The sequence below is a fragment of the Taudactylus pleione genome, unplaced genomic scaffold (assembly GCF_031769625.1).
Source record: "Taudactylus pleione unplaced genomic scaffold, aTauple2 ptg001408l, whole genome shotgun sequence".
NCBI classification, from domain to species: domain Eukaryota; kingdom Metazoa; phylum Chordata; class Amphibia; order Anura; family Myobatrachidae; genus Taudactylus; species Taudactylus pleione.
Window position 1 is genome coordinate 1,586,021 of NW_028285808.1, and position 25,528 is coordinate 1,611,548.

The following is a 25,528-nucleotide window of genomic DNA, read 5'->3' on the forward strand; positions in this document are numbered from 1 at the left end:
CGACAATTCATAATCATCGATGGTTTTTGGCTGATGATGAATGCTTTTACCATCGATGGGGGAGAACCAGATGGTATCCCTTCATTGATGGCACAGCTTAACCGAATGTGTTTTTATTTTACAAGGTGCCGGGACACAGCATAGCTCTGCTCCCGACACCCGCACCTAGGTTCTGATTGGTTCACAGGCCAGTCAGTCAAAGAACTGGAATGACCATTGGTTGGTGAAACCATCGATGGTCATTCATTTCATAATTGATAACCATCGTTGGACACTTGCTATATCACCATCGATGGTAACCACACTGATGGCCTCCCTATCCATGGGACAGAGAAGCATGTGATGAGGTCCACCAATCAGAGCTCAGCACATGACCTTTTGTGGTGTCTCATGGGCATGTCCCAACAATGCACTGCACTTGTGCACTCAGGGCCTGATTCAGACCCCTTCGCGAGCACATAGCGCTCGCAAGCGGGTCGATGGTGGGGTACTGCGCGCCGCGCGCATGCGTAAGCCCCGGAGTGGGAGAGAAATTCTCTCACTCTGGGACTCACTACAAAAGGGGCGGCTGTCGATGTTGATCGACAGCTCGCCCCGTTTTGCAGGCGGGGATGGGGGATGGCTACACAAACGGAGGCGTTCCCGGAGGAAACGCCTGTGATGTCAGTGGAGAGCTTCCTGCTCTGTTAGAGCAGGAAGCTCTCTGGGGCTTGCGGCGGACCACAAGGGTCTCGTCGCAAGCCCCGATGGTCGCGACGAGACCCGGCTCCTGTCACTGATGGGAAGCCTGCACCTTGGTGTCACCCCTCGGCGGGTGACACCCGGGTGCGGCCCGCACCCCCCTTGTGACGCCACTGTCTGTGTGCACCTGAGTCTCTGAATCTGTATACTAAGTGCTACAATGTAGCGGCCGCAGCTATTTTCATTCCAAATTCTGTTGTGGTTCATATACAGACTCAGATGTGACTTAGACACAAAGATGCCCGGCGCACAGGACCTACCGTCTCACTCACGCCAGGCAAGTCACGCTGTGTGGCGCATAGAGGCTAGATATATGAGGACACATCTGTAGTTAATCAATCCTGTTTGGGAACGCCTATGATGATCACTAGTGTATACTAGTATTATGGACCCATCATTGGATGGTTAGCTAGCTGTTGTGCACAGCTTTGCCATTGCCCCTTCCCTTTCCATGTCTTCCTATCTCCCTTTCTCTTCCCTCCTCATTTTTCTAATCAAGACCGATCCCTAAATATTGCTATTCTCAATATCTGTCTGTCCCTACATCAGCTCTAAGGCGCTGTCTGCTCAGGGAGAATCCAGAGACTTCGCTCAGAGCAGGGAGACTTGTGTCCAGCCTGCCACCATGCTTGCTTTGACTTGCGGAGTCAGGGCTGTCATCAGAAATTGTAGGTCTCAGTACGAATGAAACAGGCAGGGCCCTCCCACCTCCTTTTCTCCGTCCACTCTGCCCTCCCCTTGCCCCACCCACGTGCCTAGTCCTCATCAATAGTAAAGGGACATAGTGGCATCATGCACAGATCCCACCCACAGGACAGATGTCAAACAGAGTCATGGCCACTCCTCACCCACAGTACAGATGGCATGGTTAGAGTCAGTGATGTGCTGTGAGGTCAATGGCTGGGGAAGCACACATGGGGATGGGTCTGAGTTCTGGGAGCCTTTCTCACCCCCTACTCACTGTAACTCTCCCATCACTACACTAAGCTTCAGTGTCTATTGATTCTCTTACTTGTATCACTGTCTTATCTTGCTGCTGCTGCTGACTGAGCTCCGATCTCTAAACACTGCAGTGCACTTCCTAGTCACATGACACACCCAAGGGTTCCATCAGTGCTCAAGGCATGCCTCCCATACTCAGAGGCATGCCTTTATTAGCTCTCTTTCAGTGCATCTTACTGCTCCACCCCCATAGAGTCTGACTATACAGAAGAGAGGCTGAGCTGTTTTTGCCTCATCTCCCTGCAGTCCCAGGGAGCTCCACAAATCTGGTGAGTGTTAACTATAAAAATTCTTACAATAAACAAAGAAGATGTTTATAAGTTATTAATACTGTATCTTCTTTGTATTATTTGAATAATTTTTATATCAAATCTCAAGAGTATAACAGGTGGGCTCTGCCTACCCTGCGTACCCAAACTGCAAGTCCCTGGTCAGAGTCCATCCATAGTCCAGATAATTACAAGATAAGGACCAGTCCCCTTTTTTCAAGTGGCACAGAGGGCACTTCTATAAACTCCAATGGTGGCCGATCGGTACAGTGCATGTGCCGATCAGTGTCTGCCAACTTGTTTGCAGTGACTGGGCTCCGCAGGCATTGGGGGGCAGAGTGGGGCGGCGTCCGCAGCTTTCCAAAAAACGGGGGCATGTTGAACCCATTTTTTGGGAGTGCTGAAGCCAGTGGCTGCGTTCTTGTATGCGTCTTCACTGGCTTCAGCTACGTGAAAACACCGGCCATCCTGAGCAACCTGAAGGTTACTCAGATGAATAATGGTCACGCAGTGATCTGATGCTGCATCCTCGGACTCAGCAGTTGCTCACAGAAACCATTATTTGCGGCATTAGCATATTTCAGCACCCAAAGAAGCCGTAGCGATGCTAAAAGCGTACAACACTGAATCAGGCCCAAAGTGACAAAAGAGATGGCATAAGGTTAGACAACTACAATTGTACAGTAGTGTCACTTTTCCCTGCTGTAAGTATAGTCATCAGTGTTTGGAAAGGGTTGGTTACGGCAGCATCCCAATGGTCAGACTACAGACAGTCGGAATGCTGGCAGCAGAATCCCGACGGTGAAAATGCCTGCGATATTTGATAAGTATTCTAAAGCTAACCCTAACTATCACCCCCTGCAGCCTAATCCTAACCATTCCCCCTTGCAGCCTAAACCTATCCGCCACCACCCCTGCAGCCTAACCTTTACCGCCCCCACCCCTGTAGCCTAACCCTAACCATCCACCCCCCCTGCAGCCTAACCCTAACCACCACCTTCGGTACCCTAACCTTTACCTTCCCTGCAGCCTAATCCTTACCGCCCTCACCCCTGCAGCCTAACCTTAGCCTTCCACCCCTGCAGCTTAACCCTAACTACCCCCACCCCGGCAGCCTAACCATAACCGCCCCCACCCCTGCAGCCTAACCCTAACTGCCCCCACCCCTGCAGCCTAACCATAACCGCCCCCACCCCTATAGCCTGACCCTAACTGTCCCCTTCGGTACCCTAACCTTTCCCTTCCCTGCAGCCTAATCCTAACCCTCCACCTAATACTTACTGTTTGAAGTTGTCAACATTTTTACCTGTTGGCAGGGGCGTAACTAGAACTTTTTGGACCCCATAGCAACATTTTTAAGGGGCCCCCCTAACTTAGGTCTTACACAATAACCACAGTAGTTCCCCTAAAACATTAAATGCCCACTGTAATGGTGCCCCTTATGCAATGCCCACTGTAATGGTGCCCCTTACGCAGTGCCCCCAGTAGTAAGCCCCCTGTAGCTGCCCCCAGTAATGAGCCCCCTGTAATGCCCCCAGTAGTGAGCCCCTTGTAGTTGCCCCCAGTAGTGAGCCCCCTGCAATGCCCCCAGTAGTGGGCCCATTGTAGCTGCCCCCAGTAGTGGGCCCATTGTAGCTGCCCCCAGTAGTGAGCCCCTTGTAATGCCCCCAGTAGTGAGCCCCCTGTAATGCCCCAGTTGTGAGCCCCTGTAATGCCCCCAGTAGTGAGCCCCTGTAGCTGCCCCCAGTAGTGACCCCCCTGTAGCTGCCCCAGTAGTGACCCCCTGTAGCTGCCCCCAGTAGTGACCCCCCCTTTAGCTGCCCCAAGTAGTCAGCCCCCTGTAGCTGCCCCCAGTAGCTGCCCCCAGTAGTGAGCCCCCTGTAGCTGCCCCCAGTAGTGAGATCCCAGTAGCTGCCCGCCCCCCTACCCCCGGACGAGTGCGCGCGCGCACACACACCCAAAAACCACTTACCTTATCCCCGCTCCAGTGCTGCTGCCATCCATCCCCGGCGTCCGCTCCTTGGCACTATGGGAGTGACGTCATGACGTCACTCCCATAGTGATCTGTCGGACCCGGAAGACGGAGCTCACTCCTGAGCTCCGTCCCCGGCGTCCGCTCCACAGCACTATGGGAGTGACGTCATGACATCACTCCCATAGTGCACTGCGGGACCCGGAAGACGGAGGGAGCTCCGTCCTCCGGCTGCCGTCGGGGGTTTGAATAGGAGCCGGGCGTCCGCTGGTAACACAATCTCAGCGGGCGCCCGGCATATGGAGGGTGCAGGGGGTGCGATCGCTGGGCCGGCAGGCCCCTTAGGCTGCCGGGCCCCATAGCAACCGCACCCCCTGCACCCTCCATAGTTACGCCACTGCCTGTTGGGATCCTGAATTTGATATAGTGAGTGTTGGGATCCTGACTGTCGGCTACATCCTGTTTGGAAATCACCAAAGGATCTGGATTGTAGTGTACTGTACCGTGTTTCCCCGATAATAAGACCTACCCTGAAAATAAGCCCTACTCATACTTTTGAAAAACGGTCCAAAATAAGCCCTACCCCTGAAAATAAGCCCTAACAAAATCCCCATTTTGTACGGTCCCTGCCTGTGCTACACTAAAATGCCCCCAGCTCCGCCCCCCGCATGAAATGGATGCTGCTGTTAATGATTTAACAGTGGCATCCAATCACAGCTGCAGGGTATCACTCTCTCACAGTGAGCGCGCGGCAGCTGGCGTGCGTGGCAGCGCCATTTACAGCAGCACCGCGGAGAGTAGAGAAAAAGAGGAAAAAAAATAAAGGTAAGTAAAGAATTGTATTGAATTATTGAAATTGCTGTCAATGTTAATTAAAATAAGCCCCACCTCAAAAATGAGCCCTATGGAGTTTTTTTGACCAAAAAATAAAAAATAAGACAGTGTCTTATTATCGGGGAAACACGGTAGTATTTAGATTTAATCACTTTCAATGCCGATTTATAATTTCAAGAGAGCCCCGACTAGGAGTTTTCTTTCTCCATTATATCAGAAACTATCACTGACCCCAGGGAGCACCACCAACCCATGTACTACTGAATCTCTGAGATTTATAATACCAGTTAGTTGGCTTTTCTAATAATCTCTTCACATTTAAAAAGATCCAGTGCGAATTCCACAACCTTTTTAACACTTCACAGATGGCAAGATGAGCACAGTAAAAAGTCTTTCTAACTGGTTTTGTGGCTTTATTAATGCCAATCTAGATTTTGCACTGGCAGTAGCAGAAGCGCAGAATGTAATAAGCTCCTGGTCTTCACCACGAACCCCTGCAACAGGATTTGAGCTTTGCCAGAAGGCCCACAGGTGGCAGCCCTGTCTCATACCTCAGATGTGTCGTGCCAATGCAAAATCCGAAGAGCGGTCAACAAGCCATTTCTGGTACACAAAAGAACCGTAGATAATCCAGGAAGATTGCCAGAAGGGGACGTTAAGACATACTGGACCAAAACCAAACAGAGAAGCTCTAGAGCAGAGACATGTATCCGCTATGAAAGCAAGGTTAGATTTAATCTAAGGCCCCATTTCCCGGTTCTGCTGATCCAACCCACATATCGGTGGCCATTGATGATCGGCGATCCGTCGGTGGAACAGGGAAAATGAACATGTTAAAAATTCCCGAATCGCCTATTCCGACTATTTTCTAATCGGGATTGAGGAATCCAGATTTTTCAACTTGTTGCAAAGTCCCCATTCCCTAACCCCACGGTCAGCAGAATATGGAATAGTCGCAGTAGCGGCTAGGTGTATGGGCCCCTTAAATTAACTGTGGATGGTGTAAGATGCAAGAATATAAAAATACAAAGCCGGCTGTTTTGTATTAATACTAAGGAGTAGGGCTAAAATCACAGATTTAAATATGACAATTAAAATAACGAGACATAACAACTCTGCACTGCAGGCTGGTCAATGTTATATCACAAGTTATATAGATACACTACTGTAGATTAGTTACTATTATAAGATTTGCATTCATTGATACTTAGAAAGCTGCAAATCAATTTAGATTTGTTGAATCACATTTTTGGAAATGAAAAGTTTCACAGACAATAAGCACATGTATCAGATTATGGAGTGTAGAACGAAAATGGTTTCACAGTTTGGTGCTATTTAGGCTACTTGCGTCGCATTCCAATAAACCAAACCAAGACACAGTAACAAGATCAGCATGATATTTTCGTAAGTGCCCACTAGAGGGCATTATTGCGCTGGAAAAGAAAACCTTGCTTTACAGCAGTGATCCCATGCAGCTACTAGTTGTGCTCAAGGCAGATTTACCACCTGGCAAAACGTCCTCTGGTTTTCAACCTTTTATACAGAGATCATAAATCAAATATATATAGAGCAGATAAAAGGCCATAAGATAACAAATGCGTGTGTGTGTGATGGTGCACCTAAAGAGACACTAAAGAGAGCTATTTGCTTCTGTGTTGCAGACAAGGGTGTAGTTATAGTGGCATACTTGCCTACTTTTGAAAAAGCATTTCAGGGAGATTGTGAAAGCAGCACCTATGACTGCGGCTGTAAGGTGGGCGTGTACTGCTAAATCTGAGAGGCGTGTCCTAAAGTTGATTTACATCCACATGTAAATGAGCCCCAAAGCAGTTAGTAAGATCTACGTGTTGATGAAAACACACTGATACTTCTCAGAAAATACATGTAACCATGGGGATCATTGTGCCTTATAACCAATGCAGGGAAATGATCCCATTTGAATGTATATATCTGTTTTTTCTTTTATATAACAGTGTCATAATGGGGGTAAGGTGAAATGAGGGAGATTGGTAGACTCTTCAGGGAGACAGGGAGATTGCTGCTATTTCAGGGAGTCCCCCTGACAATGAGTGAGAGATGGCAAGTATGTATAGTGGTAGAGGTGTCATTGCTATGGGGCCCAGAGCCCTAGGGGGCCCCCGGAACCAGTTTATGTAGTTGTCTACCAAGTTCCCTTAATTGCCTGCTAACAAATTGGGTCTGGCACATTGTCCGGGCCTGAAAAGCGGGACTCATCAGTAGCAATCTCTGGGCCTGATTCAGACCCGCTCGCAAGTGCTATGCGCTCGCGAGCGGGTCGATGTTTGGCCACTGCGAATGTGCACGCCGGGGCCGGATCCGAAGTGCGCATGCGTGAGACCCGGCTAGTGGCGGGCGCTTCGTTGCTACAGGTCTCACACCAAAGCGGGGCAGCTGTCGATTTTGATTGACAGCTTGCCTCGTTTTGGAGGCGGGCAGGGGGAGTGGCTGGCCAAACGGAGGCGTTCCCGAAGGAACGCCTGCCGTTTGGGGGCGGCCCCACTGACATCACGAATGATGTTATTGGGTGAGCTTCCGGCTCTAATAGAGCTGAAAGCTCACTCGTGCTTGCGGGAACGAGACCCTACCACAAGGGTCTCGTCGCAAGCCCCGATGGTCGAGACCATCACCTGGCCGCTCGCAATGGCTGTGGGTGGTCACCCACAGCTAAGCGAGATGCCAGGAGTCCGCACATAAAAAACCGCCCTGATTCAGAGCGAGCGCTCTGTCAGAGCATCCGGCTCTGACTCAGGCCCTCTGTCTCTCCATATGATCCCTCCTTTGCTCCTGTTTCACGCTCACAGACACAGCTGAGCTAGTCAGTAATCCCATCACTCTCAGAGAGTAGGGCTTCTCCTTGTTTCCAGCCTTTGTGAAGCTGGGAGGTTTGGGAATTGAGCCCCGAGATTAGGACTGTCCCAGAAAGAGACAATATACCTAAATTAAGAAGATCTCCACTCAACATGGAATGTCCTGCATTAGGAAGTATCCCCCTCATGTAGGAGCTGGTCGGTCCTTGCCCCGTGTCGCATAATGTGAACTGGAGGCACTGGGTGGCATAATGTGAACTGGAGGCACTGTGTGGCATAATGTGTACTGGCAGCACTACAATGTGGCATATTGTGAACTACATTTACAATAACATGAACTGGAGGCACTGTGTGGCATAATGTGTACTGGCAGCACTACAATGTGGCATATTGTGAACTGCATTTACAATAATATGAACTGGAGACACTGTGTGGCATAATGTGTACTGGCAGCACTACAATGTGGCATATTGTGAACTGCGTGCACAATAATATGAACTGGAGGCACTGTGTGGTATAATGTAAAGAAGGGTACTACTATGGGGCATAAATTGAACTAGGGCACTACTATGGGCATAAAATGAAATAGGGCACTATTATGATGCATAGAATGAACAACCACTGTGGAGAGAGGTGTCTCGTCTAGAAGTATAGGGGAGGGGCCCCTCCAAAATGTTGATTGGTTGATATTGGTCAGTTCTTCAATTCTCCTTTTTAAAAGGTTTCCCCCTTAAATCTCAAGACACTTGGGAGGTTTGTGTAGAACATGCTGTTACTACAGGCTCTATAACAAGCTGATCATTACAAAGCAATGGGCTGAACGGAGTGGGCTGCTTCAGAGTGTACACCCTCCCCAGGGGCTTTTAGTTATGTTATCACTTGCACTTGATTGATCAATACTTCAATCGGATTGGCTGGTAAGGGTTACAGCATTGTTGTGCTAAGTGCATGTTATTTTAGAAGTTGGGAACACTGCATGTGCATATAGCTTTACATTCTCAGGGGAATCAGCATTTACCACAATTTCTAATATTGTAGGTTCAGTAATAAAAACATTTACCAGATGGGAAGTATTTTACTCCCTATATTATATAGAATTTTAATGAAACAATATAATACAGTAAACATGTAACAAAATACAGGGGATCAATGGACTATACTTTTATGTGTTAGGCAGAAATGTTTGGTTAAATTATTCATACTACTTTACTGTCTGATGTCTTTTAGTATCAAGGACAACCAAGTGCCTGTAGACAGGAGCCCAGGGGTGAGAGGGAACTGCAGAACGGATGCTAATATCAGAATGAAATATGAGCCAGCTATGCGGAGCAGCGACAGCCTGAGCCGGAGTCCTGACGTGATTTGTTTTATCTTTTCATATAGGAAATGTGCAGATTTTAGGAGACCCAACCCCTCCCCCAGCTACTTATCACACCACCACCACTATCATCTATATTCAGATACAGATAAATACACACATACATGCTTAGTATATCGTTATTTAAAACACAGAATATATTTATATACATTAAATATTATACAGACACTTTTAAAATGCACATCATTTATCAAGTACCCAAAAGCAAGTTCTGATACGAACTCTTCCATACGGGTACATGCAGAGCATTTGACATAGTAATAATAACAGGTGAATTTGGAATTGAACTATTATAGTGTGTTTAGCATAGCACTGTATAATAAACACCTTAAAGATAAATAACTTTGGTTTTTGCACCAATATTTAATCTGATTGCATGCTGGTGGTTAGAAAGTAACATCACTGACAGACTAGAACGGGATTCAGGGCCTCATTTAGATTGGATCGCAGGTCGATGTTTGCGTTGTGCGCGTGCCCGAACCGGCCTCTGCGATCGCATATGTGAACGCAGGGGTTACGCATTGGCACCGATAGATGACTGACAGCAAGTGCTGTTTGGGGCTGTGGAGGGGGCTGTGGTCGGAGGTATGCAGGCATGTCTGTGCGTTTGAACGCCGTTATAGGGGCGTGCATAATTAAGCTCCAGCGACGGCCTACGCAGCCAGAGCTCTACATGGCGACATGAAGCTTTGCAGGTTGTGAGTCACGTCGAGCTCAACCACAACTCTGCGTATGGGTCCGATGTTACCGATGTTTTCACTGACTTGCGGATGTATGCAATGGGAAGTGGGCGGCTGGGTAAGGTGAATTGGATGCGCAGTTTAATCAAGCAAATAACAGTATGTATGTATAAAAACATTTGTTAACATATCCTGTACGGAATTTATCAATCAAACACAGTATAAAATACAATACAATTTCAAATAGCAGCAAAATAGTATCCTAAAACAAAGTGTAGGTTAACACCAATAGATGAAAAATATATACAAAAATGTGTATATATATATATAATGAAAAAATTAGAATAGAAGGAACATATTGTAATGGGTAGAGCTGTATTAAAATGTCCTGAAAGAAAATACTGATTCCATTTTTGAGTGAAAAAATTGATGTATTTCAAAGTCTCTAAGGTAGCTCCTTAGTTAATGCCAGATGCGGATCACACTCATGTCCTGATTGCTTATTCCCACTGTATAGAAAGTGTGAGTGAGACCACCCAATGGGGACTGAAGTGTAATGTTGATGGCCCGTGTGCCGGTGTCTCACCTGTCTTCAATGTGCTTGGCAGAGTGCACTGTAGGTAGCAGCGACCGTGATGTATACAGCGCCCGTGGTATCTCCGAAGCATGTAGATGTATGGCAAGGCTCTGTAGTGGGAGATTGTGGAAAGTCGGGCTGAGATCCGGTGATCGGTCTCCGGTCTACTCTGCACGGTGCACTGCAGTCAGTGGGTGCCATGGCTGTTAGGGTGGTAAATCCCCGATGTTGTAAAGATGGGTCTCAGTTGCTAGAATTGGCCGAGAGGCCGGTTGGATGGACTGCTCTATTTGGGAAGTAATGTAGACTTTCACCTTATATGGGAATATCTGGTGTGATAGCACTAGCGGATAATCCCATTCAGTAGTTGCAGTCTATGCTGGATACCAGGAATATGCAAAGAAAGAAATATACCCAATCGCTTGAAAAACACTGTTAGTAATGTATATGCAGCGGTAAATATAGGTAAGGGGAGAAAATTGCAACCCCACAAAAACCACAGTAAAAAGAAAAACCGCGCTTGTATACAAATAAAGCAAATATTTAATATTTGGATCTTAAGTAAAAATATATAACAATAAACACATAAATCACAAGAACATAATAAGCAAATGAAAAATATAGAAATAGACAATGGAAGATATCTACCATTGTCTATTATATGCGCTGTCGGGTTTCCGGAATGTTTTGTGCACTCATAGTAGCAAATAACCGTAGAACTACATGAACACAGACATGGCTTGTACCTATAAATCAGGCCTTCTGTCTCTGCACTAGTTTTCATAATTTATTTAAGTGCTGGAACAGAAAAAGCAGCATGAAGTCTTATTTACAAATTCCCTAAACTGCAATGTACACAGCCTGATGTCTTTATCTGCACACGATCCCTATCTGCTCTCTGCTCCCTAGGAAATGCGCATTGTATGTAGAAATTCATTTTTATTCTCCTCTCTTAGTATATTTCGTAGTTTATCCTTATACTGTGCTTATATCTAAAATAAATCATGTACCTAATATTAGTACTATTGTGTTGCAATTTTATTACGCTGGTCACAGTGCGCCTTCCCACCGAAATGGAAGAAGCGTCCTTACCGCCAGTTTGCTTATCGTATAATCCCATTCTGCAAAACTGAATGTCATTTTTCCACTAGTGACATCTGTGTCTATTACCCATTTAGCAAGGCACACACCCTCCTCTCTGTGACTCCTCCCATCAGATAAAGCACTTACACCCAGGGCCGTAACTAGGGTAGTGCGACCAGTGCCGTGGCACAGGGCACCGCAGGACAGGGGGCGCTGTTTGGGCCTGTCAATTTTCCTGTTTCTTATCATTCTTACTTGTAGCTTCCTCTTCTTTTATCCCCAGCATCTCCTGGCCCTTCCCCATGATGCCGTGGCCCTTTTTCAGATGCACTATCTTATGTCCCAATTTTAAAAATGGAGGGAGGAGGCGTCAATGCTCTCTCTGCACAGGGCACCAAAAAGTCAATTTACAGGTTCTGCTCCCACCACAAACACTGCCATTTTGTGGGCAAATCCAGGTTCTCACTAGTGGCATCTATGTCTAATCCCCATTTAGCAAAGCACTCTCCCCTCTGTAACTTCTCCCATCAGATAATGCACTCCCACCATAAACACTGCCATCTTGTGGGCAAACCCAGGTTCTCACTAGTGGCATCTACAGTATGTCTAATCCCCATTTAGCAAGGCACACCCTCCTCTGTAACTCCTCCCATCAGATAATGCACTCCCACCACAAACGCTGCCATCATGTGGGCAAACACTGCCATCTTGTGGGTAAACACTGCCATCTTGAGAGCAAATCCAGGTGGTCACTAGTGACAATGGGTGCATTCGGACAAATGTGGGAGAGTGATGTCATTACACCCAGCAGTTTTGTAAATGAACCGAAATGAATGGTCAAAGTGATACATTTTCTGCCCAGGAAAGCCGACAGTCTTCAGTTCAGGAACTGCTCTTACAGATCCAATAAATGTAAAATACTGTACAATGTGATAGGTGCCGCTCGTCCATAATTTCCCGTAGCATGACATGGTTTTAATGACCTTTCCATGGAAATATATCTATTTTTCATTAATGCCCAGTTGCACAGTGCAATTTCTCAGATGCGTCTTAATCTCTGGGGTTTTTAAGTAATCTGTACTGAAGATATGCCCTGAAACACAAAATAAAATCTTCATTAGAAACAATGGCCACCAGAAAACATGGCATGATGGGAGTTGTAGCCCATTTCAGTATCATGTATTTAATATAAAACAATTTAAGAACTTTCTTATGTGATCTTTTTTATTGCCCTAGATCTGTCAGAGAACAGCAGGGAACCCCTCCAGAATGTGACCACCAGTGGTCTATTCGGCTAAGCATAAAGCAGCATATAAACAATAGAAAGGGGGGATTTAGTAGGTTCATTCACATAGGGCCTGATTCAGAGCTGAACGCTCTGACCAGAGCGCTCGCTCTGAATCAGGGCCCTCCTACCTGTTTTTGGAGCGGCCTCATGGACGCTCGTATAGCTGTGGGTTACCACCCACCGCTATAGCGAGCGTCCATGTTGATGGTCGCGATGGTCAAAGACCATCGCGACCATCGCGCTTGCGACGAGACCCTGCGGTAGGGTCTCGCTTCCGCAAGCCCAGGAGTGATTTTGGCTCTATCATCATTACTGATGTCAGTGGGGCCGGACTCAGACGGTAGGCGTTCCCATGGGAACGCCTCCGTCTGGCAGTCACGCCCCCGGCACGCCCACCAAAGAGGGCGTGCTGTCACTCAACATCGACAGCACGCCCCCTTTGGTGCGAGACCCATAACGACGGCTTTGCCGTCGTTAGTCGGGTCTCGCGCGTGCGCAATGCGGCACCATCGACCCGATAGCGAGCGACATTCGCTCGCGAGCGGGTCTGAATGACTCCCATAGTTCTCAGGGCCTGATTCAGAGCCAGATGCTCTGACAGAGCGCTCACTCTGAATCAGGGCCGTCCCTCTGTTTTTTTTAGAGTAGCCTCCTGGCTGCTCGCATAGCTGTGGGTAACCACCCACAGCTATAGCGAGCGGCCAGGAAGATGGTTGCGATGGTCAAGACCATCGCGACCATCGGGCTTGCGACGAGACCCTTGTGGTAGGGTCTCGTTGCCGCAAGCCCTAGAGTGGCCGGCTCCGTCGTGTGCATGCGTACTGGGCCAACATCGACCCGCTTGCGAGCGCTCAGTGCTCGCGAGCGGGTCTGAATCAGGCCCTCAGTTCCATGTTCATTTTGTATGACTGTGTAACATACTTCATTCATTTCCCTGTCTGTGAGCTTTACATGGTCATTTTATCTTCTTCACGGGGGGAACTTTATTGCCGGGTTCTAGTGAAGGAAAACCAGAGAACAGTAAGAGACAAAACAGGCAAATACACAAATACATTTTCTATAACAATGAAATATACCTTAACTTCATACATATTCTTGAGGAAATCAAATAAAATATATATTCTCAGAAACACATGCAAACTAGATAAGCTAAACTTCCCGCGTTCTGTATTTGCCAATGACGACACACATTCAACAACAGGGGGCAGTCGCACACCCCCAGCATGGATTATAGCATGAAACACAGATAGCAGATTACTGACCATTCTACACCATGACACGGTTCTACCTTACACACGGTTACTGACCGGAATGCACAGTCCTGTTTACTGTAGAATTGGTGTCAGTGAGGCGGATCCTAGCCATCGTGGCCAGCTCGGCAATGAAGTCTTGCTCAGCATCCTAAAAGAGAAATACAGCAGTGTAAGAAATGGGACAGGAGTTCCGGTACAAATTTTTAAGTAGGAAAGGACTTCCTGTACAAAGTGCAGATGTTCAGCAAAGCGATTCCAACAAACAGATTTTTTGTGGTGTGACATAAATGTTCGACAATGTAAAGGTTGATAGTCATTGGGTCGACAGAGACAAAAAGTTGACAGGTACAAAAGGTTGGTAGTGCAGAAAGTCGACAGGGACAAAAAGGTCAACAGGTTCAAATGGTAGACACAAAAATGGTTGCCACATTTTTTTATGTAACTTAACCCTAATTCTAACCCTCCCCCTGGTGCCTAAACCTAACCCCCCTCCCCTAATGGCCAGGGCCAGATTAACAATGGGGCGGATGGAGCTACAGCTCCAGGCCTCCACATAAAAAAAGGCCCATCATCATGACAGCATGATGTTGACTGGCCATTTGCTGTCCACAAGGTCAGCCATAAATCATAAGTAATAAAATTGTATTTCTACTAGTTACCTCACAAAATGAAGCTTTTTTTTCTATTACATATTTAGGAAGACATTGGGGCTGATAGTGTAGGGTGTGTACACGCCCACATGGCACTGGCTACACCTACACAGCACTGGTCACACCTCCTCTACTTCTCAAAATAGGCCCTTGATAATTTTCAGCTCCAGGCCCATGTGGTCCTCAATCCGGCCCTGCTAATGGCTAACCTTAGCCCTCCCCCTAGTGCCTATCCCTAACTCCCCCAGTGTCTAACCCCCCCTAGTGCCTAACCCTAACCATAGCCTAACCACCCCCCTAATGCCGATCCCTAACCCTCCCTAGTGCCTAACCCTTCCCCTATTGCCTATCCCTAACCCTCCCCTAGTCCCTAACCATTTGCCTAACCCTTCCCCTATTGCCTATTCCTAACCTCCCCCTAGTGCCTAACCCTAACCTAACCCTCCCCTAGTGCAGTGTTTCCCAACCTCGGTCCTCAAGGCACACTAACAATCCAGGTATTAGTGATATCCATGCTTGAGCACAGATGGTTACATTAAAATAACTTTGGTACTAATTAAGATACCTGTGCTCAAGTATGGCTATCCTTAAAACCTGGACTGTTAGTGTGCCTTGAGGACCTTGGTTGGGAACCCCTGCCCTAGAGCCTAAACCTAACCATAGCCTAACCCTAACCCTAACCCCAAAAATGTTGAAAATCCATAAATGGACAAGATGAAAGCATTGCTAGTGATTATCAGGACTCACTGGTGCAGATTCTATTAGCCGTGAGACTTACCGTGCGGCTGCAGCTCCTGAGACTGTGAGGAATAATCTGCATTAACTTCACCCTTTGGGGCTTACGGAGCGGCGTAGCGGGAGTAAATGAATCGCTCATGGCTGCAGCCGTGCGGTAAGTTTCACAGCTAATTGAATCTGCCCACCTGTCATGGCTGACTGACATACCAGCTGGTCTAAATCAGTTCCCTGGCTCTCATAAAAATATTCATGAACCAATTGTATTTGGGAAGGTCATTACCTTCAGCTTGTTTTCCAGTTGTCCTTCCAGGAGATGTAGGACAGACTTCTTCTGTCTCAGAGAGTCCAAGCGATTCCATTGATATACTCTGAGCTTCTCCAGTAATTGCTTTTGTTGAGAAATCAGTCTACAAGTAAAGAGAGCAACAATAAGGGAACCTGGTCATCGGGTTGTGTATCTAGCATTAAATATTAGAGGCGTGCAGGCACTCACAGCACGCTGGGTTTCTTCTATGATCTGGAAAAGTCTTATGTCGTTTTGTTTTATACTGTATATAATAGATATATTCTTGCGCCAGATTAGAAGCTGTATTTAAAAGAACTTGAGGGTTCCAAGCACAAACATGACATAAAAGAGGATTTACAATTGATCTTAGCTAAAAAAAACAGTGAAGTGATATATAAAAGAGGATCTAATAAGAACTGTCAGTGTCTATTCAGCCTTATTCACCAATTCTAATAAATCAACCACAATAAAACCAGTTGCTACAGGGAAAGAGGAACAAAAAAAACTAGCAATAAAATGCATTGATTTCAGAATTAGTCTACTTCCTGGAACAATCATCAGATGTAATTACTAATGGCAGACGCACTACTGTACATTCTGATAGGAAGACAATAAACCCACAATGTCTGCCAATACCGGCTCTGGTGGAAGAACCTTCCTGATGTCACTGTTCTATCAGTAGAGGCTGATTTTCCCCCAAAAATGTACCCTATATATCTTCCCTTAAACATTTATTTTCTACACTAAATGTAGCTTTAACAGACTTTGCTCATACCATGTTACGTTACGTGCAGTATCTCTTCCTGATTCAGTTGCCCTTCTCTGCCCTATCTGAGGACATTCTTTTTGTGACTTGGTGACCAAACCTGTACCAGCTTCCCAAGTAGATGAATCAGATTTTTTATGTATTATGAGGCCAAGATCATGACTTGCAAACATAATCTGATCTTTCATCATGTATTCAACAGTATCTTACTATAGGGTGGCCCTTTATAGTATGTAAGCAACACGACAACAATGGCCCACTACATAATGTAAGCAATATGCCAAATGGTGGCATAATACAGGGTGTAAGTAATATGTCAATAGTGACCAACTATAGAGTGTAAGAAACATGCTAATGGTATCTTACAATAGTTTGCAATCAACATGCCAATAGTGACCAACTGTAGGGTGTAAGCACCAAGCCCCAAGCATAGCCTTCTGTAGTGTGTAAGGTAAGCAACATGGCAATAGAGGTCCACTATAGTGTGTACGCACCTACTGTAGGGTGTAAGCAATAAACCAATAGTGACCAACTGTAGGGTGTAAGCACCAAGCCCCAAGCATAGCCTTCTGTAGTGTGTAAGGTAAGCAACATGGCAATAGAGGTCCACTATAGTGTGTACGCACCTACTGTAGGGTGTAAGCAATAAACCAATAGTGACCAACTGTAGGGTGTAAGCACCAAGCCCCAAGCATAGCCTTCTGTAGTGTGTAAAGTAAGCAACATGGCAATAGAGGTCCACTATAGTGTGTACGCACCTACTGTAGGGTGTAAGCAATAAACCAATAGTGACCTACTGTAGGGTGTAAGCAATAAACCAATAGTGACCTACTGTAAGGTGTAAGCAATACACCAATAGTGATCTACTGTAGGGTGTTTGCAATACACCAAAAGTGACCTACTGTAGGGTGTAAGCAATACACCAATAGTGACCTACTGTAGGGTGTAAGCAATATACCAATAGTGATTTCTGTAGGGTGTAAGCAATACACCAATAGTGACCTACTGTAAGGTGTAATCAATACACCAATAGTGACCTACTGTAGGGTGTAAGCAATATACCAATCGTAACCTATGTGATGTTTACAAGGCCAGTTCATCATTCCATAAAATAGTCTACAAATTTATGGCGTCCTGCCCGACTCCGGGAAGAATAGGCCATGCTCCTGGATACCGCCTACTTCCCTACTTTACGATTACCGAAACTGCGGCACTGCGCTGGGGGAGGGGCAGGGCCATGATGAAGCATGTCATGCCCTCCGCATACCTACAGGATAGGAACACTATCACAAACCTTTTGTGGAGATCATAGCTTGCCCCAAGGAGCTTCTCTTTGACTATTGGATTTGCCAGTTTGTAGTTACTTCGTAATTTTGCAATATTGCCATTGGCGTTATCTGAAAGGACCAGATGTTTTTTACAATTTTTAGAAGAATCGACAAGTAAAATACAAAAAATACATGGTGTCTTTGTAAATTTTTAAAGCCTAGAAAAAGATGTCGTCAGCTATGGGTTGGTTACTAATTTAGCACCCGTTGTCTAGTCCCTGCCCCAGCATTTGTTCTGCAAGCTGCACATGCTTTAACTAACATGAAAGATGGAAGTCCATTGCTCCCAATAGTGCCATCGGGTGCAATAAGTGGTGTGCCAATCAACAAAAAGGAAGATCATACCACACTACGGTTGATACTGCCATGCCCATTTGGGAGTGCATTTGGGAGTGCACCTTGCATTTCTGAAACATTAGACTGCCCCTACCTGCCTACCCCTGAAACCACGCCTGTATTGCCACACCCACTGCAGCAGGTGCTCGTGGCAGCAGCACATCGCAATGAGCGAGACGCACCACAGCCCTGGGGATCAGGACAAAAGCAATCTTTGTAAACACTAAATTGGGACAGTTGGGAGGTATTGAGATTGTCCAAGGAAAAAAAGTATCTGTGCCCCAAGAAAACACAGCTATGGATCTAATTCGATGTACGCAAAACCGATGGTTTACGTACATCTCTGATGGTGTGAGATCTGCGCATGTACAGATGCCACACTGAGCAAGTGCAGATCTCGTCCTGTGAGATCGCTCGCAGTGCCGTTTGGGGGCACAGTGGGGGCGGCGTCATGCAGTGTTGCAGAGAACAGGGGCGTGTCACCCCCATTTTCTGGGCGCACTGAAGCCAGTGGCTTCACAAATGTGAATTCCCCTGACATACACAGGGTTACTCAGATGTCCGATGTTCACGCAGAGGATTCGAGGCTGCGTCTTCAGATGCAGAAGCGGTTCAGAGAGGCTGGCAGAAGGAGTCTATTTACACAAGACACCTCTTGCGGCATTAGCATATTATCACACAGCCGCTAAATACAAAGATGCAGCGGCGGTGTGATTAGCGTTCATCTCTGAATCAGGCCCCATGTCTGATGGTAGCAGGTGTTCTGCGATTTTGTGATCATATACCAAGGGGTAAATTTATTAAGATTCGAGTTTGGTCGAGATGACAATCTCGGGTGAGTTTAGGCATGTTTTTCATCTCGCAAATTTACTAAAGACAAACTCGGTTGAGTTTGGGAGAGAGTTCTATATTCTCACTCGTAAAACTCGGGTGAGATCGCAAACTCGAAATAACTCACCATCGGGCAAACTCAGAAGTACTTTTCATGTAAGAAATACAACTCGCAAATTTACCAAGATTCGAGATTACAATATCAGGTGAGATTGTAGCAAACTCCCTGATAAATTGAAGTTTCAAACACTCCACCTCCTGAGGTGCGAGTTTGGCAGAAACATACACAGATCAGTGTGATTGTTGTATGTTTCTGCATGTGTACTTAATTTAAGTGTTATATTTTAAAAAAATTACGTAGGGTCCCCCCCAAAAGACATAACCAGCCCTGGACTGGTCAGCCAGTCCTGGTTCCAAAAATTACGGGGAACAAAATGAGTAGAGTTCCACAATAATTTCATAACCAGCACCTGGCTGCAGGGCCAGTGCTGGTTTTAAATATAGGGGGAAAAAATGCGTAGGGGTCCCCCTATATTTAAAACCATCACCAGACCCAAATCGAACGGATTGTATTGCCACAGCCAGGAGAACCTATTACCGTGTTTCCATGGCCAAAGCATTCTCACTCCAAGCCGGTCAGCCCAAGCCAGTGATCTCGGGGAAGGTCGAAAACCCCCACAAGAAGGGGTCCCCCCTCTCCAGAAACCTAAGGCTTGGTCTGAAGCCCGGGCCTCTTCCTCGCACCCCTGGGCTGTGGGTACAGGGGTAATAATATTTTAAATAGTTATAAACTATTGGATTTTACAGTGGAACTACAGGTGCCAGCATGCCTGTCCTTTTGAACTTGTGGAACTACAAGTGCCAGCAGGCAGCCAGCACCTGTACCTCCACTGTAAAATAAATAGTTAAAAAAAGACAGTACACACACACCATCTAAAGTAAAACTTTATTACACACCTACCTCACTCACACATACTCACCTGTTGCCAGCTGGTCTGTCCCCTTGTCCCATGTAGAATCCGTTTGGTTGTGCCTGGAATAAGATCTGATACTCACCTCCATCCTCGTGCTGCTCTCAGTAGCATCCAGGGGTCTTGGCAACATAACAAACTGAAAAACCGAACCCATACGGACAAGTATAGGTATGTGTTGTCACACACACCAATACTTCGCGAATGACAGCTGACGGGCCTCCTCGGAAAATCCCACGGCCCACCAGCCAATCAGAGGCCGCTTTACATTTAGCGGCCACTCATTGGCTGGGACCCACTAGTAACCAGCCGACGAGTGGCCGCTATATGTAAACCGGCCTCTGATTGGCTGGCGGGCTGTGGGATTTCCCGAGGAGGTCTGTCAGCTGTCATTCGCAAAGTATTGGTGTGTGTGACAACACATACCAATACTTGTCCATATGGGTTCGGTTTTTCGGTGTGTTATGTTGCCAAGACCCTTGGATGCTATGGAGAGCAGCACGAGGATGGGGGTGAGTATCAGATCTTTATTCCAGGTACATCCAAACGGATTCTACAAGGGGAGAGACCAGCTGGCAACAGGTAAGTATGTGTGAGTGAGGTAGGTATGTTATAAAATTTTACTTTAGACAGTGTGTGTACTGTCTTTTTTTTAACTACTTATTTTACAGTGGAGGTACGGGTGCTGGCTGCCTGCTTGCACTTGTAGTGCAAAAGGGCAGGCATGCTAGCACCTGTAGTTCCGCTGTAAAATACAATAGTTTACAGGGTCTCCTGGCTGTGGCATTACACCCTGGTCAGTTTGGGTCCGGTGCTGATTTTAAATATAGGGGGACCCCTACGCATTTTTTTCCCCTATATTTAAAACCAGCACTGGCCCTGCAGCCAGGTGCTGGTTCCGAAATGACGGTGGAACCCTACTCGTTTTTCCCTGTAATTTTTGGAACCAGAACTCGCTGAGCAGTCCAGGGCTGGTTATGCTTTTTTTTTTGGGGGGGACCCTATGTCATTTAAAAAAAAAAAATGTAACCCATTTTTTACAGGTACAACACACAAGTAGCCTTCACATATCTCACTGATATGTGCAGGCTGCTTGCACGGGAGAGTTTTGCAGAGAGAAAACACTGCAATCTCAGGTGAGTAATCTCATCTAAACTTGCTACTCGGGGGAGAAATCTCAATCTGCTTCACCATCGGCCAACTCACTTCTTAGTAAATTTGCGAGTTGAAAAATGGGAAGATCACCGGAGTTTTGGCGATGCTAATCAAGTTTAGAAAAATAAACAAACTCGATCAGACTCGATTCTTAGTAAATTTATCCCGAAGAATTTATAGTTTACCTAAGCTTTACTTAAGTTATATACATACTAGCAGGGGCGCCTACAAAGTGGACAGAGGTGGTGGGACACATGTTGGGAACAGAGCCGTAACTAGACTTTTTGGTGCCCTGTGCCAGAGAGAGCACTGGGTCCCCCCCCCACATTTTTTAAATAGGGACATAAGATAATGCACCTTAAAAAGGGCCATGGCCTCATAAGGAAGGACCAGGGAAGAGATAGGGGAGGCCAGGAGATGCTGGAAATAAAAGAAGAGGAAGCTACAAGTGAGAATGATAATAAACAGGAAAATTGACAGTCCCAAATAGCGCCCCCCTGCCCTGCGGTGCCCTGTGCCATGGTACTGGTCGCACTACCCTAGTTACGGCCCTGGTTGGGAGGGGCTTTTGATCTCAGTTAGCTATTATTGCAAGAACTTAATTTATCATCTGCTATACCAATCCAACAAAAACAAGATAACATTATTGTTCTACACTTACACTTTATTATATAAATGTTGAGATAGGACATTTTTTGAAATTTTTCTCTTAAGAAAGGATGGACCTGGGATTAGAATCCGTCAGGGAGGCCATAAGTCTTATAGGTGAGTCTGCATTATAGGTTTATAGTGGCTGTTCCCAAAAGTAATTAAAGACACCTACTCAATGTTCTCTTGATGACTCCTGGCTCAATAGATAAAATATAATAGCAATATCAATATCACATCAACACAAGTGGTATCTGAGCGACTTGTAAGCATTCAGAATTTCTAAAGCTTCTGACAGTTGACAGTCAGACTTTCGTCATGGTCATTAGGTCAATATGTTGACTTTGCATTTAGGTCAACATTGTTAAAATATTGACACTTTCAGAATGTTGACATTTAACATGTTTGTTTGGTTGAATTTTAGGGCTAGGATTGGGTTTAGGGTTAGGCTAAAACAACATCAACAAAAAATATGTTGACATTTCAGTGTCGACATTCTGAATATGTCTGCATTTCAACCTAAACATAGGTCAACATATTGATTGTCCACCTAATGACCATGTAATAAGTTTGACTGCCGTCTTACTGCATGTCGACAAGTAATACCACACCCAATACAATATGGCAGCAAGGAATGACCTCGTATTGCCTTTAAGCGTTTGTTCTTCTCCTTTTCGCAGTCCTTTAGGATCTGTTCTATATTTTGATTGTAGCTTTGGACTAGCTTGTTAACACTGCTGTTTGTCACATACACACTCTCCACTGCAGCTTCCACCAAGCGTTCCTATTATTCAATAAAGGTAAATAAAAATTACAATCTAATTCAGAAACACATATTGCACTTACTACGAGATTTCAGAGGTTAAGCGTAAAATTCAGTTTAAATTACATCCATGGAAACCAAAAAGTAATTTAATTTGGTCATAGTACGTACAAAAAAATTAAAAAACCACGCACCATCTGGACAGGGTTTAATTATTTATTTCCACCATGTAGAGTGGGTTTAGAGGCTGAGATAGAATGCGCCAGGTCTCTCGGTGTGTTGAGCGCCATCTGTAAGATGTTTACATACGCGTCGAGGCGATTCATGCTCACCTTTATCAGCAGTGTGTTAATCTGTCTAGCGGACTTGTTACCTTTATAAATCTGAGAGAAACTGAAGAATTCCATGTAAAATATATTTTCATGCCTCGCCTAAAACATTGTGTTTAAAACTATATCTTCGAGGCCTCTGATGGGTCTTTTAAAATGATAAAATACAAATAATCCTGCTGCCGGAAAAATGTTTGATAATACTCCGTTACTCGTTTAAATAGCATTATTCCAAATAAATATATACTGCAACTATATAAACACATATATATATATATATATATATATGTATATACATACACACACACAGTATATATGTATATATATATATATATGTGTATACATATATATATATGTGTATATATATATATATATATATATATATATATATATATATATGTGTGTAAGTAGTTTATATACAGGTTGAGTCTCTCATATCCAAATATTCCGAAATACGGAATATTCCGAAATACGGAATATTTTTAGCATGACTGAGATAGTGAAAACTTTGATTTTTGAAGGTTCAATGCACACAAACTTTAGTTTTAATAATTTTGTGCCTTAAACAAAGTATAAAATGACCTATAGGCTGTGTGTATTAGGTGTATATGACACATAAATGAATTTCATGTATGTACACACACTTTGTTTGAGGCACAAAATTACTGAAAATATTGTATAAATTTACCTTCAGGCTGTGTGTATAAGGTGTATATAAATCATAAGTGCATTCTGTGTTTAGATTTGGGCCCTATACCTAAGACATATCAATATTGTATGCAATTATTCCAAAATACTGAATATTCCGATATCCAAAACACCCCTGGTCCCAAGCATTTTGGATATGGGAGACTCAACCTGTATATATATGAAAGCAGTGTAGGGATTACATGCAAATACTTTTATAGGTTATGGAGTGGTTTTGCAAAACTCAGTCTAACCTCTTCCCACTCACTAGCAGGACAATGAGTTCCCTGCTCCTGCAACTACTCCTGGCACCTAAAATTTAGGCTGAAGCTGAAGGCTAATGGGTTCTGAACCAGTCCCTCAAGGACACACGGAAGCACAAGTGCAGTTTAGTACCTGGGTAATGGAGACATTATAAACATGAATTACTGAAGGTGGCCCACATGGTTCTCTGCAGCTATACATAAGGGGATAGAACCAAGAAGCTCTAAGCCTGTGTAGATCTATTAGTCCTACTCAATAGTTCATATCAACAACATTTTCCAGGGAAGTAAAGATATTTCTCCTTTAAGGTGAAGTACTTCCCAGGGCTGTCACTGCCCCTACTGAAAGAAAGACACAGACCCTATTGATACCTTAAAGTCACCATTCTCTTCCATCATGGCCTTGGCGGCTTCTTGCTGTGCGTGGTGTATCAGCGCCTGTCCAATCGCCCGCTCCATGTGCTGCCGGATTTCGTGATTTGCTTCGGTCAAGTCTAAAAGTAGCTGCTGCTGGAAGTCCCTGCGTGCTTGCCAAGTCTCCTCCGCCAACTTATTCTCCTCTTCTAAGATATGTATTTCCTAGTAAGTAAGAACTTAACATATTGCAGTGTACAGAGAATCTCTGAACTTGGAGGCCTGTTGTATATATATATATATGTATATATACATGGCCTCGCACACAAGTAACTTTGATGCTGCAGTACCATCCGGACCTTCTGATTCCTGTTAGTGACAAGTCCCTTAATACTCCTAAACTATGCAGGCCCAACATTGGCCTTTAAGGAACTTTGCCTAATAAAACATAAAAATAATGAATATTTTTTACAATAAGGCTTTACCTAGTAATTTAGCACAGTTCCATTACATGATTTCTCTTCCTCATTACTGCTTTATCTGCCAGAGCTCACTTGCCAATTTAACTGAGATGTGATAATCCTCTTGCCATACAGTAGCTCAGGGTCCTATGGCATGGGGGAGACGGGTTCTATGGCACGGGGGAGGGGGGGGGGGTTCTATGGCAAGGGGCAGAAGTGTCCTATGGCACATGGGAGGCGGGTCCTATGGCACGTGGGAGGCGGGGTCAAGTACTATGGCATGGGGGAGTCGGGACTTATTATAACACATATCTCTCATAGAAAAGGGGTCTATTTACTGTACTAATCAGTGTTAGGAGACAGAGTGAAAAGTAATAAGAAAGTGATAAAGTGCCAGCCAATCAGCTCCCAACTGTCATCTCACAGGCTGTGTTTGAAAAATGACAGTTGGGAGCTGATTGGCTGGCACCTTATCACAGACTTATCACTTTCCACTCTGTCTCCTAACACTGCTTAGTAAAAAGACCCCATAGGCTGATTAGTGGAAATGTGCTGAACATAAGGAATAACCTGCAAGCAGCGGGATGCTCTCCACAGCTAGTACTTGTCCCTTAATAAAAAACAATACTTTGCTCATATACAGTATTCTGTACTTTTTCCTGCTGCAAATGTAAATTATTAAGGGTTACGTCAGAGCAGATAGAAAACGGTATAGCAGCATAAGGTGTAAGATTACCATCTCCTTTTGGGTTTGCCACTGATCTTCATCCTGTAAATGCCATCTGCATGTCTTCAGTGCATGCTGCTCCTTCAGCTCCTGGACAATGACGATCTTCCTGGACATTCTCATCTGTGTCAGGGTTGCCATGGCGATGTTACGCAGGGAGAGTGTACGCAGGACGGATCTCAGCAGGAACTTGTGTCTTTGAAGTGCTAGTTTCTTGGATCTGCGAGTACACACACACACACACACATATATATATCTAGCAAAAAGTGATAAATATTATGGATCTGATTCAGCAAGGATCGCAGTTGCTTTTACGCACGCAATCGGACG

General features: G+C 45.2%; 1 protein-coding gene across 3 annotated transcripts in view; it reads right to left on the reverse strand.

Moving 5' to 3' along the window:
* Nucleotides 1-8,714: 8,714 nt before the first annotated feature.
* Nucleotides 8,715-25,528, reverse strand: part of EVC (EvC ciliary complex subunit 1) — a 113,478-nt gene continuing 96,664 nt past the window's right edge. For all 3 annotated transcript variants that reach the window (XM_088463592.1, XM_088463593.1, XM_088463591.1), the window contains 8 exons: nucleotides 25,208-25,418; nucleotides 24,029-24,235; nucleotides 22,254-22,398; nucleotides 17,640-17,742; nucleotides 15,574-15,700; nucleotides 13,960-14,053; nucleotides 13,574-13,648; nucleotides 8,715-12,457 (listed from right to left, as the gene is read on the reverse strand). In XM_088463592.1, the coding sequence (XP_088319718.1) occupies nucleotides 13,608-13,648; nucleotides 13,960-14,053; nucleotides 15,574-15,700; nucleotides 17,640-17,742; nucleotides 22,254-22,398; nucleotides 24,029-24,235; nucleotides 25,208-25,418 (928 nt within the window). In that variant the 3' untranslated portion in view covers nucleotides 8,715-12,457; nucleotides 13,574-13,607. The remainder of the gene's footprint in view (nucleotides 12,458-13,573; nucleotides 13,649-13,959; nucleotides 14,054-15,573; nucleotides 15,701-17,639; nucleotides 17,743-22,253; nucleotides 22,399-24,028; nucleotides 24,236-25,207; nucleotides 25,419-25,528) is intronic.